The sequence below is a fragment of the Anthonomus grandis genome, chromosome 3 (genome assembly GCF_022605725.1).
Source record: "Anthonomus grandis grandis chromosome 3, icAntGran1.3, whole genome shotgun sequence".
NCBI lineage: Eukaryota > Metazoa > Arthropoda > Insecta > Coleoptera > Curculionidae > Anthonomus > Anthonomus grandis.
Window position 1 is genome coordinate 39,728,622 of NC_065548.1, and position 16,042 is coordinate 39,744,663.

The window sequence follows — 16,042 nt, forward strand, 5'->3', positions numbered from 1 at the left end:
GCCAAGAAAATAAACGATGATCTAAAAGCCTTAATAGATTTTTCAGAAAAACACAATCTGCAAATAAACGCGTCTAAATCTACCTTCTTGATTTTCGGCAAAAATCGCGAAGTATTGCATCAGAGTATGGCTTTGGAAGCTTCCTCAAACAAGCTTTTGCATTCTGCTTGTTCCCGCAATTTGGGACTTCACATTGACACCAATATGAGGTATAAACAGCATATAAGTAAGTGCATTCAATCTGCTTATTCTAATTTAAAACAACTGTTTCCGCATAGACACCTGCTTTCAACATCTCAAAAAATTACTTTATGCGACGCTCTGGTTTTGAGTCATTTTAATTTTGCCGACGTCGTATATGGTCCATGCTTAGACTCTATCGACAAAGGTCGAATTCAGCGAGTGCAAAAGTCATGCCTGCGATTAATTTACGGCATTCGTCGTGGACATCCTGTAAGTTACATGCTACGACAAACCAAATGGCTTTCTATGGAGGATCGTAGAAATCTGCATGCTGCTACTGTATTTCACCAAGTAATAACTTTAAATCGCCCCTCGTATCTATTAAATAAAATACGCTATAGAACTGACGTACATTCTTTGAATCTCCGGCATAGAGGTCTAATTTCTCCGCCTTTGCATACCACTATGTTTTATCAGCGGTCATTTTCTTATAATATTTATTTAATTTACAACCAGGTTCCGGAGGACTTTAAAAATGTATCAACAAGCGTATTTAAACATAAATACAAAAAATATTTATTGCGGTAAAATGGGTATATCTGGCGATCGTCGCGTTTATTAAATATGTATGTATTGGGTATGTTAAAGCTTATTGGATGTTTGGCACTTGTTGGGGGATACCTAGTAATTTATTTTGGATGCAACAAAAGAAACAGAAAAGAAATTATAACTTATTTAATGAAGGAGGTTAAACACGAATCTTTTTTAAATTGCCTTTAGCCTCCTTTTTGCCTATATTATGGTTAAGATGTTTTTTTAATTTTAAAGCATATGATATTTATTATCTTTGTATCTAGTTAAGATATAATATTTGATTGTAAATTGGGCAAATAAACGATGTATTATTATTATTATTATTATTTAACGTTTGTATACATTACATAAATATACATTAATATTAGTATTATTATTATGTAAATATTATCGGCAATATAACAATATATGTTTATTATAAAATTATGTTAAATATGCAGATACATTCGAATCTAGCACAAAAGATATTTCAATCTTGTTGTTTTGTTGCTGCTCCGCTGCTGGATCACCAACTTGTATAGTGTCTCTGCTGCTGGAAACAGCAAGGGTTGTTTGTGGACTGTATTTTTTTTATAGTTGAATTAAACAAACAAGTCCATCGTGAACCACTTCTTTATTTAAGAAATGCACTTAATGTGTAAAGAAAGTGGAGGGCTTATTTGACGGCGTTAGTTAGTCGTTGACAACAACGTGACTTTTTTTTTCTGTCTGTCAAAAACGATTCAGGTGTTTTAATTAACGTAAACCTTAACATGCCCCTCATCTTGAAAGAATGAAAATACTTTCAATGAAAACTAGAGGTATACAAATCACTAAACATAAAAAACATGACTTAACCTAAGTAAAAAATGAAAATACGCAGGTTAGTTGAAATAAATGAAGTAAAAATGAAAATGAACTGAATAATTATTAATAACAGACTTACTAAATTAGAACTATTCTAAACAATGTCAACTTTGCTAAATGTCAATTGTCACTAATTGGAAGCGGACACAGTTTGGTAACAGTGCATCTAATGTTACCCGATATAGTTTTTACGGATACAATGCGCACAACACCATCATTCCCTGGATAGAGGGTATTAACGCGACCTAATTTCCACTTAAACGGTGGCAAGTGATTGTCTTTGATAAGAACCATAGTCCCTAATTGAATTTTCGGTTGGTTCTTCTTCCATTTAAGTCTAGTTTGCAAATTACAAATATACTCTTTGGTCCAGCGCGACCAGAATTGTTGTCTTAGAAGTTCTAATTGCTCAAAATTAGATAATCTATTGATAGCAGTATTCTGTAAATCAGGGTGAATAACAGATTGAAGTGATCGCCCAATTAAAAAATGTACTGGGGTGAGCACTTGCAAGTCATTTGGATCTGTCGAGAGTGGCGTTAAAGGTCGTGAATTTAGAATAGCTTCTATCTGGGTAATTGCTGTGTAAAGACCTTCGAAAGTCAATATTGTGTTAAATAAAATCCTTTTTAAGTGATGTTTTGCCGCTTTAACACCAGCTTCCCACAAACCACCATGATGAGGAGAATATGCTGCAATAAAATGCCATGAAACTTCAAAAGATGATTCTAGATTTTCCTTAAGTGTTGGTGAATTGCTTTTTAGCAAGGTACCTAGTTCCTTCAAATAATTGCATGCACCTACAAAATTAGTACCATTGTCAAAATAAACATTCAGTGGTTTACCACGTCTTGCAATAAATGTCTGAAAAGCTTCAAGAAAGGCCCACGTGCTTAACTCAGTAACCAGCTCCAAATGGATCGCTTTTGTTGTTAAACAAATGAAGAGTGCTAAATAACATTTGCTGATCTTGCAATCACGTCCCTTTCGATCCTTTATTTGAAAAGGTCCAGCATAGTCAATGCCAACATTAGAGAACGGAATTCGAGGACTGACTCGGGAACTTGGAAGATTACCCATGATAGGGTTAGGTGAAGTGGGATTGAAACGAAAATAAATGAGGCACTCTTTGATAATTCGCTTTGCTAAATTCTTACCAGATATAGGCCAGTAATTATCTCTGATGTGTGCAAGCAATAATTGAGAGCCGCAATGTATAAGCATTTTGTGTTCATGCTGAAGAATCAACTTGGTTAGGTGATGCTTGGGACATAACACTGCTGGATGTTTCTTATGAAATGAGTACGATGAGTTCTTTAGTCTTCCACCAACTCGGATAATTCCTTCTTTAATAAAAGGAGTGAGACTGAGTAGCCTACTTTTATTTGACACTACCCCAAATTTTAACAGTTGTTGATAGTCATCAAAAAATGACTCACGCTGTGATTGCTTGACTAACATGTCTTTAGCATTGCGAAGTTCAGATATTGTTAAATGGCTAAAATGCCTATCGAATTTTTTAATTCGGCAATTAAAAATTAACCTAAGGCTAAATGCCATAATTCGAGTAATACGAGTGAAAGTTGAAAATTTGTGGAAAGGAAATAAATTTTGATTTTCGATTTCCACAAATGTTTGGGTTGTTTTGCGAATATCTGGCAATTCTGTAACAGCTATTGGTTTGTGCATGTGAATATCTAAGGGCCAATTGATAGATGGCTCACGAAGCCACAATGGACCATGAAACCACATATCTGAATTAATAATATCGTTGGGTAGCATTCCTCTTGATAGAATGTCTGCAGGGTTCTGATCCGTAGAGACATATCTCCATGAGTCAATTGGAGTAATTTGTTGTATAGTGGAAAGGCGATTTCCCACAAAAACCTGTAGAGTGTTGGGTGAACATCTTAACCACGCAAGGGCTACAGTCGAGTCACACCAAAAATAGACTTCACTGAATTGTAAAGTTAAAGAAGATTTTTACCTTAATATAGAGTTGTGCCAAAAGTAAAGTGCCACATAATTCCAATCTTGGAATGCTTAAAGATTTGAGTGGAGCTACCCTAGTTTTGGATGTAAGAAGTTCGACATGAACTTTATTATATTCGTCCACAGTTCGAACATAGATACATGCTCCATATGCACTATTTGATGCATCCGAAAATCCATGGAGTTGAACAGTGACTGGATTTTTTACTGAAATACATCTTGAAATTTGTAATTTATTTAAATTAAACAGTTGCGATCCGAAATGTAACCACTTCTTGGCTATGTCAACTGGAACTGGTTCGTCCCATGAAAGTTTTAGTGTCCATAAAATCTGTAGAAGTACTTTTGCTTTAATGACAACTGGACTTAAGAGACCAAGGGGATCAAAAATCTTTGCCACTTCGGACAAAATAAGTCGTTTTGAGAATTGCCCAACTTTTGAGGGGATATCGATATGAAATGAAAGGTTATCTGTTTCACAAGACCAAAACATGCCCAAGGTTTTGTTTGTTTCTGAAGACCCGAAGAAATGATCAGGAGTACAACTTCCATGTGCAAGGTTTGATAAAAGATCTTTGCTGTTGGACTTCTATTTTCGTAAGTCAAAACATGCTGACTTTAAAATTGAGGAAATTTCGAGGCATAACCGAGTTGCATCTTCCACTGAATCTGCTCCTGCGAGCAAATCATCAACGTAGAAATTCTTACTTATGATTTTTGATGCCTGAGGGTATGATGAGATGTGATCTAATGCTAACTGCTTAAGACACCGTGTGGCTAAGAAAGGGGCGCTAGCCGTACCATATGTGACAGTGTTTAAAGCGAAAATCTTTAGATCATCCTTTGAATCGCTTCGCCATAAAATTAATTGTAAAGGGCGAAACTCTTGCTTTACCTGTATTTGCCTATACATCTTGCAAACATCTGCTGAAAAAACGATTTGATGCTGTCGAGATCTTAAGATTATAGAAACTAAATCGTCCTGAACTACTGGCCCAACCATTTGAATTGAATTGTATGATAAACCAGTAGTGCTTGGAAACGAACTATTAAAGACGACTCTGAGCTTGGTAGTTTGACTTTTCTCACGTAGCACACCGTGATGGGGAGAAAAATAACAAATTTGATCATTAGAAGGTATAGATGGTGACATATGATTTAAACTTTGATACTCGGACATAAATTCCTGATACATTTGCTTCAACTTCGGATTTTTATGTAATTTTCTCTCTAAGGATAAAAATTGTTGTGTTACTTGAACCTTTGTATCACCCAAGACTTCTAAAGACTTCTTTAGCGGAATCCCTATAATGAATCTGCCATCTAAATCTCTCTCAACATTTTCGATGAAATGTTTCTCTGCTAAGAGTTCTTCTTCTGAAAGGATTGGCGATGAGGTTGAAACCTCTTCAATTTCCCAAAACTTTTGCAACTGATTTTGAATATCTAAGGTTTTTGAGAAATGACAAAGGGTATTCTTTGATGAGTTAGGAATGCCTATGGGACCTGACACCAACCAACCCAATTTGCTATTCTGCAGAATAGGCTTATTGGGGCCTAAAGTAATGCGTTCCGCAGAAATAATATCCCAAAGTACTTGAGCTCCAATAAGTAAGTCAGCGTGATTGGGCTCAAAGAATGCTGGATCAGCTAAATGATAGTTAGTTGGAATATCTAGACATTCTGGATTGAAATATGTGTTAGGTAAATCACCTGTGATCTCTGGAATGACTAAACAATCTAATGAAACATTGAAGTTGTTATAACAAGACTTGAATTTGACTCGACATGATTTGGTAATATTAGACACTGAATGCCCAATTCCTAGGATTGAGGAATTAATTTTGTATTGTGTTATGCCTAATTTATTCACAAAATCTTGGGATACAAAATTAGACATTGAAGAATTGTCTAGGAGGGCTCTGCATGAATGCCCTTTACCATGAATATCGAAAACTTGCACCACTGCTGTGGCTAGTAAGATTTGACTCTTAGTTGACTTATATAAGGCAACTTGACCTTGAGTAGTTTCTTTACTTGAAACAAGGTGGCCATCTTCAACTGGAATTAAAGGTTGCTGTTTATGAAGTAATGAATTATGCCGTTGTTTACAATGTCTACAATGACCATACCGACATTTATCTAGTTTGTGGCCACTGCGCAAACAATTAACACATAATTTTTGTGATTTAATTGTAGACCATCTCTGATCTACTGAAAGAGCAGTAAATTTAGGACAATGATAGATTGCATGCTGTTGTTTATAATAAAAACAACATAAGTTAGAACTCTGATAAGTTGACGGTTGATTGACAATGAAGGTTTTGCGTGGTTTACCCTTGTGCATTGCTACCTTATCTAAGAAATCTGCACGAGATGACAGGAAATCATATAATTCTGCCAAAGAGCGCAGTTCTTCAGCGAAGCCTGATTGTTCCCATTCTCGGATTGACTCAACATCTAGCTTACTGGTTACTTAATATATGATTAATGGATCCCAATTCGAGATCCGAGTTCGTTATAACACCTAAATTGTTAAGAGAACGCATATTTTTCGAAATAATGTCTAGTACATTGCGAAATGAATTGGCAGAATCCGGTCTTATATCATAAATATTGAATAAGGATTTAATGTGATTATGTCACATTAAATCATAGAATGTCCCATGCTAAATCATAGTTTTCATTTGTGATATTAATAGCCTGAATTGATTGTGCAGCCGCACCCTCTAGTGTAGCCTTTAAATATTGAAATTTCTCGATTGGCTCAAGGCAATTATTTTTGTGAACTAGAGAAGTGTATAAATCCCTGAATTCTAGCCACTTATCATATTGGCCAGAAAACTTAGGCAATTCAATGACAGGAAATTTTGTGTTTTGCCTTTTAACAGAGACCTGACGTTGTAAGGATGTAATATAGGGTGGTAAAGAATGAATGGATTCATCGTGTATAACTTGCTGATCACTTGAAGTTGTTTTAATTGAAAGAAATTATTTAATATCAGCAATTGTTTTAAAATATAAAGTTTCAAAATCATTTAGGTCCTGTTCAGTGAAATTATCAGGATCTAAACCTTCGAGTTCAAAATGAATCTCTGAAAACTCTGTGAGCAATTTTGGTTCTATTTCTTTCAACCTCAATTCAATTTCAAGAATTGTTGATGGATTAGCACTTTCCTTTGAAGAATTAAAATAGTTTAATAAACGTGAATTAATTATACCCTTCTTTCTTACTAGATTTTGAATTCGGGGTAGTGTTTCATCTTCATCTAACTCGTTTCCACCCTTTGCTCCTTTTGTTGGTGCCATTATGAAAAACTCGACAAGGTTTGTTTTAGTTTAAAAATGTGCTCAATTTCCCAAAGAAATATAAGAGGTGTGAAAAATAAGGAGCCCTTGAGGATCCAAATGAATTACAAAGATATGTATTTTGTACTCTGACACAAATTTGCTAATATGACAGAATTGCACTATTAGAACTTCTTTACAAATTCTAATTGTATATGCTAAGATTTAGCCTATATGCGATAAGATAAATATAATGTAAATATAAATGTAGCCGATTGAAACTATGTACTTAAATTCTAAAATAACACTTCATTATGAATACATGTGAATTCTGGAATGCAGTAGTGAAAAATAACAACGTGACTTTTTTTTTCTGTCTGTCAAAAACGATTCAGGTGTTTTAATTAACGTAAACCTTAACACTTGTAGTTTCAACCTCTTGAAATACATTCCTCAAGAGCCGGTGTGGTTGCTCCAATTGAATCGTCAGTGCATCGGCTTCAGCAATACTAGTAATAGGTAAGTACCATTTCCATTTCGCCCTAATTTAAATGGCTGTTTAGATTTTAATAGGGATAATTGTATGCTCTTGGGGTATATATATTCCAATTTATATCGGATTTTCGTATAGCACACAAAGCTATTATGCTGATAATAGTTTATATTTTTTTATTTTAATTTGAAAGAATCTTTCTTCTGCAAAGGACATTATAAAATTTACTGTTCTATGCGGACATTTTAAATCCAGCTCAATCGCAGACTTTTTAGAATGACTTACTAATGAAATAAATATAATACTATATAACTTTTTAGAAAAAAATAAGTAATGTATTAGTAACAATTTAATAACTTCCGCACAAAATAAAACAAAACCGAACAACTTACTATTAGGTATTTCGCAATGTTGCAAAATAATATGCACCTCGAGAAGTGATATTTTTAGAGAAGCCTATGGCTTTGGTAATATTTAATTTCCGTGTAACTGTTATGTAAATCTGTAAAAACTACCATTTAATAAGAGTACTATAATTAGAAATAATATATCTAAAAGCATTTTACTAATATAACAGAAAACATTTATTATAAATAAATAAATTCATTAATTCTTTGTTCATTTATTCAACATTTCTTCATTAAAATTAACGTAACATACGGAATAAAGCGCAATCTGATAAATAAATGCATTTTCTTTTAAGAAGGCACTTTATCTGGATATGCATTATCAAAATACAGATATAATGTGCTGATTTAGTACTTCAATCAGTATATGAACTCATAGTAAATTAGAAAAAAATTCCATTAACTTATTTAGAATTCCATTAATTATCCCCGTAAAAAAACGTGTATTTGGACGAATATTAACGTATTAAAAAACTTGTGTAAAAACTTTTGCGCTAAGGCAAGTATAGGTAGATCAACTTATAAGCCACTCTATATCTCGTTAATCTTTGCCAATAACCTCTAGAGACAGTTTGCATAATAATAATAATAGATGTCGTGCAAATAAAATTAAGACGTGTCGTGTAGTGAACATTGCGGTAAACGATGAACCGGCTGAAGTCAGAGCCGCGCAGGAACTACGCCCGAGATAACCTTAAGGCTACGAGAAGCACGAGTAGTTTTAAGTTGTAGTTAGAAGCGGTAATGATAAATCAGCTTTCATTTAAGTTTTTGTTAATCCCGGACAATAAAGATAAATACGAATAGGAATAATTTGTTTTTCATTTATGTTACATAGTAAGATGTAACAATTGGCGACCAGGATTTTGGAACAGTGAAGGTAATAAGTCGGGATTAAGCACATGAATTTTACGAGTTATGGCCGTATAAATGCCAAGTGTTGTGAAAACTGTGTTACGTAGCAATTATTTTATTAAATTCCCTTCTATTCACCATGGCGAACCAAGAAAATCAGGCAGGATCAGTGGGGGCACAGGCCCAAGTTTATCAACTAATGTATCCGGGAGGCAACTTAAATATGCCAGGTTTTGATAGGGCAAAATCTACTTGGAAAGTGTATACCCATGTTTTTAAGAATGAAATAAAAATACACGATATTGACGAAGGAAAAATGGCCCCAATATCTCTTACGTATGTTGGATTTGAAATTGTATCTCTATTAACTGAACTGTGTTTCTGTGAGAAAGTAGAAGAAAAGTATTTTCATGACCTTTTCAAAATGGTACAGGAACACCTGGAACCTGACCAATCTGAGATGGCAGAGACCTATAAATTTATGCTTAGAACTCAGAAAGAGTCAGAATTCATAACCGAATATGTGTCAGCTTTAGAATCACTGACTAGGACCTGCAACTTTCGTAATTATCTAGATAGGGGGATAAGTTCGGGATAAGTTTGTGCATGAGTTGCAAAGCCTTTCAGCAGGCAGTAAATATTGCTAAAAGTATGAATTTGGCAGGAACTGAATCCAAGATGGTGGCACAGAAAGAATAGAGCTTCAGAGAGGTAAATAAGTTAAAAATTAAAGATTAGATTAAAGAGAGTGAGCCTGTTAATTTAATTTACCACTGTTGTGGTAAAAAGGGGCACATAAAACCAAGCTGCAGATTTAAGGATGAGGAGTGTCACAAGTGCAAAAAGATGGGGCACTTAGCATTTGTCGTAACAATTGCAATCCACCAAAAAACAAAAAGTAAAGTTTTATGAAGCACCGCAAGAAAGTCATTGCAGAGAACCCAAGCTCTGAGGACGCGAAGGTGTATTCAGTGCTGCAAGTGTGCTCTGAGGGAGCAGAGTTTTTTTTGAAGTGGAAAACATGTTCGGTGGGTTATATCAGACATGTGGAGTCAAGGACATCATGCAGATTACAAAGTTAAAGAACAAGAAGCCAGAAGTAACATTGAATATTAATGGTCCAGATGTATTATTTGACATTGAGTGTGGTGCGGATGTTACTTTGGTATCTGAAAGATATGTTAAAATGTATTTGCCTAATTTAAAGTTAGAAAAATCTAACTTAAAGCATATTGGGTAAACCTGTTAAAATATTAGGTAATGCAGAAGTAAATGTAAATCTTTGAGTAAACATTATTTGGCACCCCTAGTTATTGTTGAGACAAGTAATAACAAGAAATTTAAAATAAAAGTTACAAATGAACAAGTTACATCTAGTGTACCTTTTGTTAAAAATAAAAGTAGGAATTAACAACCGATATAAGAATATGTGGTGATTACAAAATAACGTCGTACCGATATCTAGAGATGCCCAGTCACTCAATTTCAGTTAATGTCGATATTTTTGCAAAAATTAATTGTGATGGTAAGTCAGTGGTAGTATTTTTTTAAAATTGATATTAAAAAGGCTTACATAAATCAGAGAATGGATGTCGATTCTTAGGAAATTACTAGAACTTAACAACTCCGTGGGGTTATTACATTTACTCCACATTTATGATGTTTGGGACTTCCCGGCACCTCTAGATTGGCAAAGGTTTATAGATATACATTTTCAAAATCTTTCTAACGTTTATTGCTACATTAATGTTATTCTTATAGCAAATGGGGATAGGGCTAGCCATGTAAAAACTCTAGAAATAGCTTTGAATAAATTATCTAAACTTAATATCAAAATAAATAAAAATATTTATATTGAATAAAATAGAATACTGTGGTTACATTATAGATAAGGTAAAAGTAAGTAAAACTCCAGAGCATATTCTGGCAGTTTTAGAATCACCATCTCCAAAAGATTTAAAACAACTTAGTAGTTTTCTTGGTGCTATAAATTTTTATAACAAATGTATGCATAATGCAGCAGATAAATTGCATTTATTGTATCAGTTATTAAAGAGAAACATTTCTTGGGCATAGAATAATGAATATTCAAAAGTATTTGAATGGGCTAAAAAGTGCATAGCTTCGGATGAAGTCTTAGTGCACTATAATCATAAGTTACCCTTAGTTTCAAGTTGTAATGCTTCTAAAATTGGTCTTGAAACAGATTTCTTAGTGACAATAATAAAAATAAGTTTTAAAAGAAACCTATAGCGTTTACAAATTAGATTTTAACAGACACAGAGCAAAAATCTTCCCAGATAGACAAAGAAACATTATCAATTTTTTGGGCTGTAAAAAAATTGATTTATATTTAAAAAGTAACACTTTTACATTAGTGACTGCTCATGAACCATTAGTTTTTTTATTTCATCCTAATAACATTATATAGCTAGCTATTGGTAACATTTATGCTGACAGAATGGCTAGATGGGCTTTGATTTCATTAATTGCAGTTATACTATTGAATATCGAACTTTACAGCATAATGCTTGTGCTGAATTTACATCTAGACTACCAATTCCATTAACCATAAATGAACCTGCTGAGTCAGATGAAAATATACCTACAACTAATAGCATTTTCATTAAAATTCCTCCAGTAACCCAGGATGAAGTGGCAAAATCTACCCAAAATTATGCAATTCTAAGCAAGGTTTTTAAATATATTCAGCAAGGCTGGAATGAGAAAGTAGAGGGAGATTTACAACCATATATATGTAAAGAACATGAATTATATATAGTTAAAGGGGTTATTATTTAGAGAGGTAGGATTGTCAATCCTGCTGAGTTAAAAGAAAAACTGTTATCTGAGCTGCACATAGGCGATTTTGGGTAATTTAAAATGAAAGCTTTAGACTTTAAAACTTAGAGTTATTTTTGGTGGCCAAATATTTATTAAGATATTTAGTCTATTAAAAAAAACTGTGAGGAGTGTTTACAAGTAAGAAAAAACCTGAATTTAAGCCATTACATGCCTAGAAAAGTTTGGCAAAGCTTTCATCTTGACTTTTCGGATCCCTTTTTGGGTTTTATGTGGTTAATTGTAGTAGATATCCACTCTAAATGGCCAGAAATTGCTCGAATCTCTAAAACTACGGCAGGTTTAACTACTAAATATTTACGCAGTATGTTTGCAAGGTTTGGACTACCCAAACAGGTGATTACTGTATATATGAGCCTCAGTGAATTTCAGAGAAGTTTAGAAATATTTTTAAAAATAATAATATTAGACATATTTGCACTGCAGAAAAAATGAAAACTCTAAGTCTCAGTCTCAAAATGTCTTTTTAATTAATCAGGTGACATGTTTCGCTAATAAAGCATCATCAGACCTTATAGCTAGATGACCTGCTAAGTACTAAGAAGATATATTTGCACTGCTCCATACCACCCAGCCGATAATAACGATCAAGTTGAACGAACGGTTCAAATCTTTAAGAATGCTCTGTCAGCTAGTAAGTTTGATAGCGACTAAACTTAACAAAGGCTATTATCTTGGTTGTTAGGTTATAGAACAGCACCACATATATCAATAGGCAAGGCCCCTTGCGAACTGATATTTGGGAGATCATTAAGGACTCGGTTGTCAAAGCAGTTTATGTCTCATGGTAATGTGCAAGTTTCAATGGATGATTGTGAGTAAAAATGGTTGGAAGGGAGAGTTTTGGAACTTATAGGCAATGTAATAATAAGGTTGAAACTTCGAAAGGTGGTCTTATTAGAAATTTTACACAGATGTTGCCAATTCGAAAAACAAATCTATCTAATAATGAAATTTTGACCGAAGCTGTTAACAGTCAGTTAAATAAGGATAACGTACATGTAGAAAATAGCGGTAATTTCAAGTCGGCAGCAAACGATAACATCGCAAGTAAGTCATTATTTCTAAGACATAGTTCTAGGGTTCCAAAGTGTTAGATTTGTATGGTGTATGGTATAAGATTAGTAAGAAGGAGTGTCGTGTAGTGAACAGTGCAGTTAATGATGAATAGGCTAAAGCCAGAGCCGTGCAACAACCACGTCCGAGATAACCTTAAGGCCACGAGTGGCACGAGTAGTTTTAAGTTGTAGTTAGAACCGGTAATGATAAATCAGCTTTCATGTAAGTTTTTGTTAATCCCGGACAATAAAGATGAATACGAATAGGAGTAATTCGTGTTTTATTTATGTTATATAGTAAGACGTATCAAGGCAGCCGTGGCAATTAAGTGCCGCGTATGTTGAAACTTCACTTTTCCGACAACAACCCGACTCCAAGCTAATAAGCCCGATATAGTTTTGTTCAACAAGTAAGGTTACTCAAGTAATCGGCTACAACTCAAACTAATACTTTTAATAAGGAGAGTGAAAAGAGTGTCACGTACTGTTGTAGAGCTACCACAAATATCAGTATGGTAGTTCTAATTTTAAATGTTTATAAGTAATAAATGATTGAGGTGAATGATAATGGTTATTTGCTAGCTTGTTTATGCTTTTTATAACCATGATTCGGAAAAGTTTTTCATTTAATCCCTTGACAAAGGGGATCAAAAGAAAAACAAATGATATGAGATAGTGGTGTTACGTTACTTAAAACGGATATAAAACTTTTTTGTATGTCACAATGTAATCTAAACATAATTATTAATATTTTTAGCCTTTGCTTAATTTCAGGCTAGACTGCCCCAATCAAAGGCTAAAAAGTATTAAAAAGATTTTGCATATAAAAGTAATTTATTAATATACCTTTACATAAACCGTCATTTCTGAATGAATTAAAACAATTTCTCTTTCTGTATACAAAATAAAGATATCGACCTAAAAAAACTCATTCTTAATACATCTGTTTTTTAGCTTCTTTTAAAAGTAAAGGAAACTGTTAATCGAAAAACTCGTGTTGCTATACGATTTTTATGTTTTTGGTTTTTTTATATGAGTTTATTCTAAAGATCCGGAACCTATTCACTAATTAAAAAACCCTTTTAATTATTAATAAAAACGGATCGATTAAAACCTTTATTTAAGAATATCCGCATTATCCTTTTTATACCTTAGTAGCAAAAATAGCTGAATGCGAAATGCTATGGCCGTCTTGCCACTTCCATATCTTCATTAAAAAATGCCTTTTCGAAACCATCTCTGCATATATAAGTGCCCTTTTGAACATTTTATTGAGCGCATTTCACTTTAAGTGCACCCGCTTTTTACGGATTTTACAGTTATTTGAACATATTGATATGCTCATTTGAGAAAATTTTCAAACGACTCTCAGACTGTCGCTATAAGATTCGCTTATTTTTTTATATAATATGCAATTTTGTGAAAACTGTTCTTGATGAAGTTGCAAATATTAGGTTTAAGTTTGTACGGTCCTTAATATCTTATTAATATTATCTATATTCGTAAAACAATTCTTATCTTTCCCTTGACTTAAATTACGCTAATTTTAATTTTTGGTTCAGCAAATCAAGGACGCTATTTTTAATGTCTTCTATTCATAATTGTAAAACGTAAGTCCAAACCAAAATATAAATTTCTAATTTAATGAAAAATCAAAATATCCACTGTAACTGAATAAATAAATTGGTAAACACAACACTATTTATATTACTCTTTGCACATATTATGAATACTCACATACTATTTCCATTTTTGCTTCACTTTGAGCACTGGAAAAAGATGGCGCCTCTGCAGACACTTCACATTTGTAAATACCACTAGTCTTCCAATTGACCGAATGCAGCACTACTTTCTTGCTGCTTGACTTTTGCATCTAGAAATAATATTACAATTGGCTTAAGGGTATATCTAACTTTATATTTTTAAGTTAATACGTATTAATACAAAAATAATACTTGTAGTACAAAAAATGTATATCAAGATATGGCCTTGGAAGCCTAAATCAAAACTAATAATCATTACCAAAGATAAAAGCTTCACACAAATATAGCTTAACACTATACAAGGAATGTAGGTTAAAGCCTAATACTGACCATTTTTTTAAAGTAAGATAGGGGAGTTAACCATTTTTTGACGGATGTTAAAAGGAGTGTTTCCAATATAGTAGGACAATAATATAATATAGACTAGTCAAGATCTTATAAAATATTAAAGCATCAGAATGATGCCGTCTGATTTTAAGATTAAGGATATTAAACTGAATCTGTATTTGTGATTGCAGAGGGTGGTGCAGGCACCACTGCATTGCATTGCGCATAATAGACCTTCATTATGCTCCTCTGTGAATACGAGACTTCTTTTTCAGCTTGTCATTCAGCCCAGCGAATCAACGAAAGTGACAACAGCGTCAAGGGACTCCTTGATATCTTCAAGGTAAGCAGGGCAGTCGCAAAGTATGTGTTCGATTGTCTCGTCTTCATGGGTGCATGCCCTGAATAGTGGACTTATGCTTAGTTCATTTTAAAAAGGTGGCCATTTAATTTACAGTGACTACTTAGGATGCCTGTCTTAAGACGTAGTTTTCCTTTAGTCAAAGACAAATTGGGGATTGCCTTCAGTTTGTCTGGGTAGCTAAGAACCTGCTTGGACCAATTGCAACCTTAAGTATTATCCCACTGCTTTGGGAAAAACGTGTGAGAGTATGATCTTATTAGCTCTTTGATATTACCATTATCAGGTCCACACAAAGGCCCCCAATCCTACTGATTGAAGAGCGGCGGCCTTCTTAACAAGGGAGTCGACTGCCTGATTTCCCTTATTGTTGTTGTTGAAGCTTTCAAGAGGGTGCGATGGCATTGCTGCACTAGTTTCGACGTGAAGCGTGGCCTTGACATTGCAAGAACCACCTGCCTGTGGCTGTGCGTATCATTGCTACCGATTATTTGTTCTACCGTCAGGTTTATGCCGTATATTTTAGTTTGAAAGGCACTTGGCGTAGTGTCTAATGCTAGCTAGGCATTGTGTTTAGGCAAAGTCAACCTAAGCCTGTAGTTTTCAAAGCAAACTTGTTGCTTCTTGCCAGAGCCAAGCTTTGCGGGCCTGTCCTTATACTTATGTTCATTCCAGTGGAGCGGAAGCGCATAATTATGAGTAAGACGACCTTCTTGTTATAAATGTCTGGTTAATTACCAGATATTTTATCAAAGTATGACTTGCAAAGCACTGCTTTGTGTGGTTCTCATAACTCCCCTACTGTTGAGACATATAGTTACGAGTTAACAAGCTATGGCAAGTTAGTTACCGCAGATCTGTCCTGAGAAAAACCAAACCAATAATCACTAACCTACGATGATCACTAATGGCTTATAGTCGTATAAAAGTTGTACACAAAATAATCTGTCAAACAGCTTAGCAACTGAAGACTAAGTCCACATATCTCGATGTTTACAAATATCGGTTCTATC

The 16,042-nt window shown here is 34.0% G+C and overlaps 1 protein-coding gene across 6 annotated transcripts in view; it reads right to left on the reverse strand.

Annotated features, from left to right (window-relative positions):
- Positions 1–16,042, reverse strand: part of LOC126734533 (cell adhesion molecule 1-like) — a 415,458-nt gene that overhangs the window by 17,518 nt on the left and 381,898 nt on the right. For all 6 annotated transcript variants that reach the window (XM_050438214.1, XM_050438208.1, XM_050438209.1 and 3 more), the window contains one exon: positions 14,316–14,451. In XM_050438214.1, the coding sequence (XP_050294171.1) occupies positions 14,316–14,451 (136 nt within the window). The remainder of the gene's footprint in view (positions 1–14,315; positions 14,452–16,042) is intronic.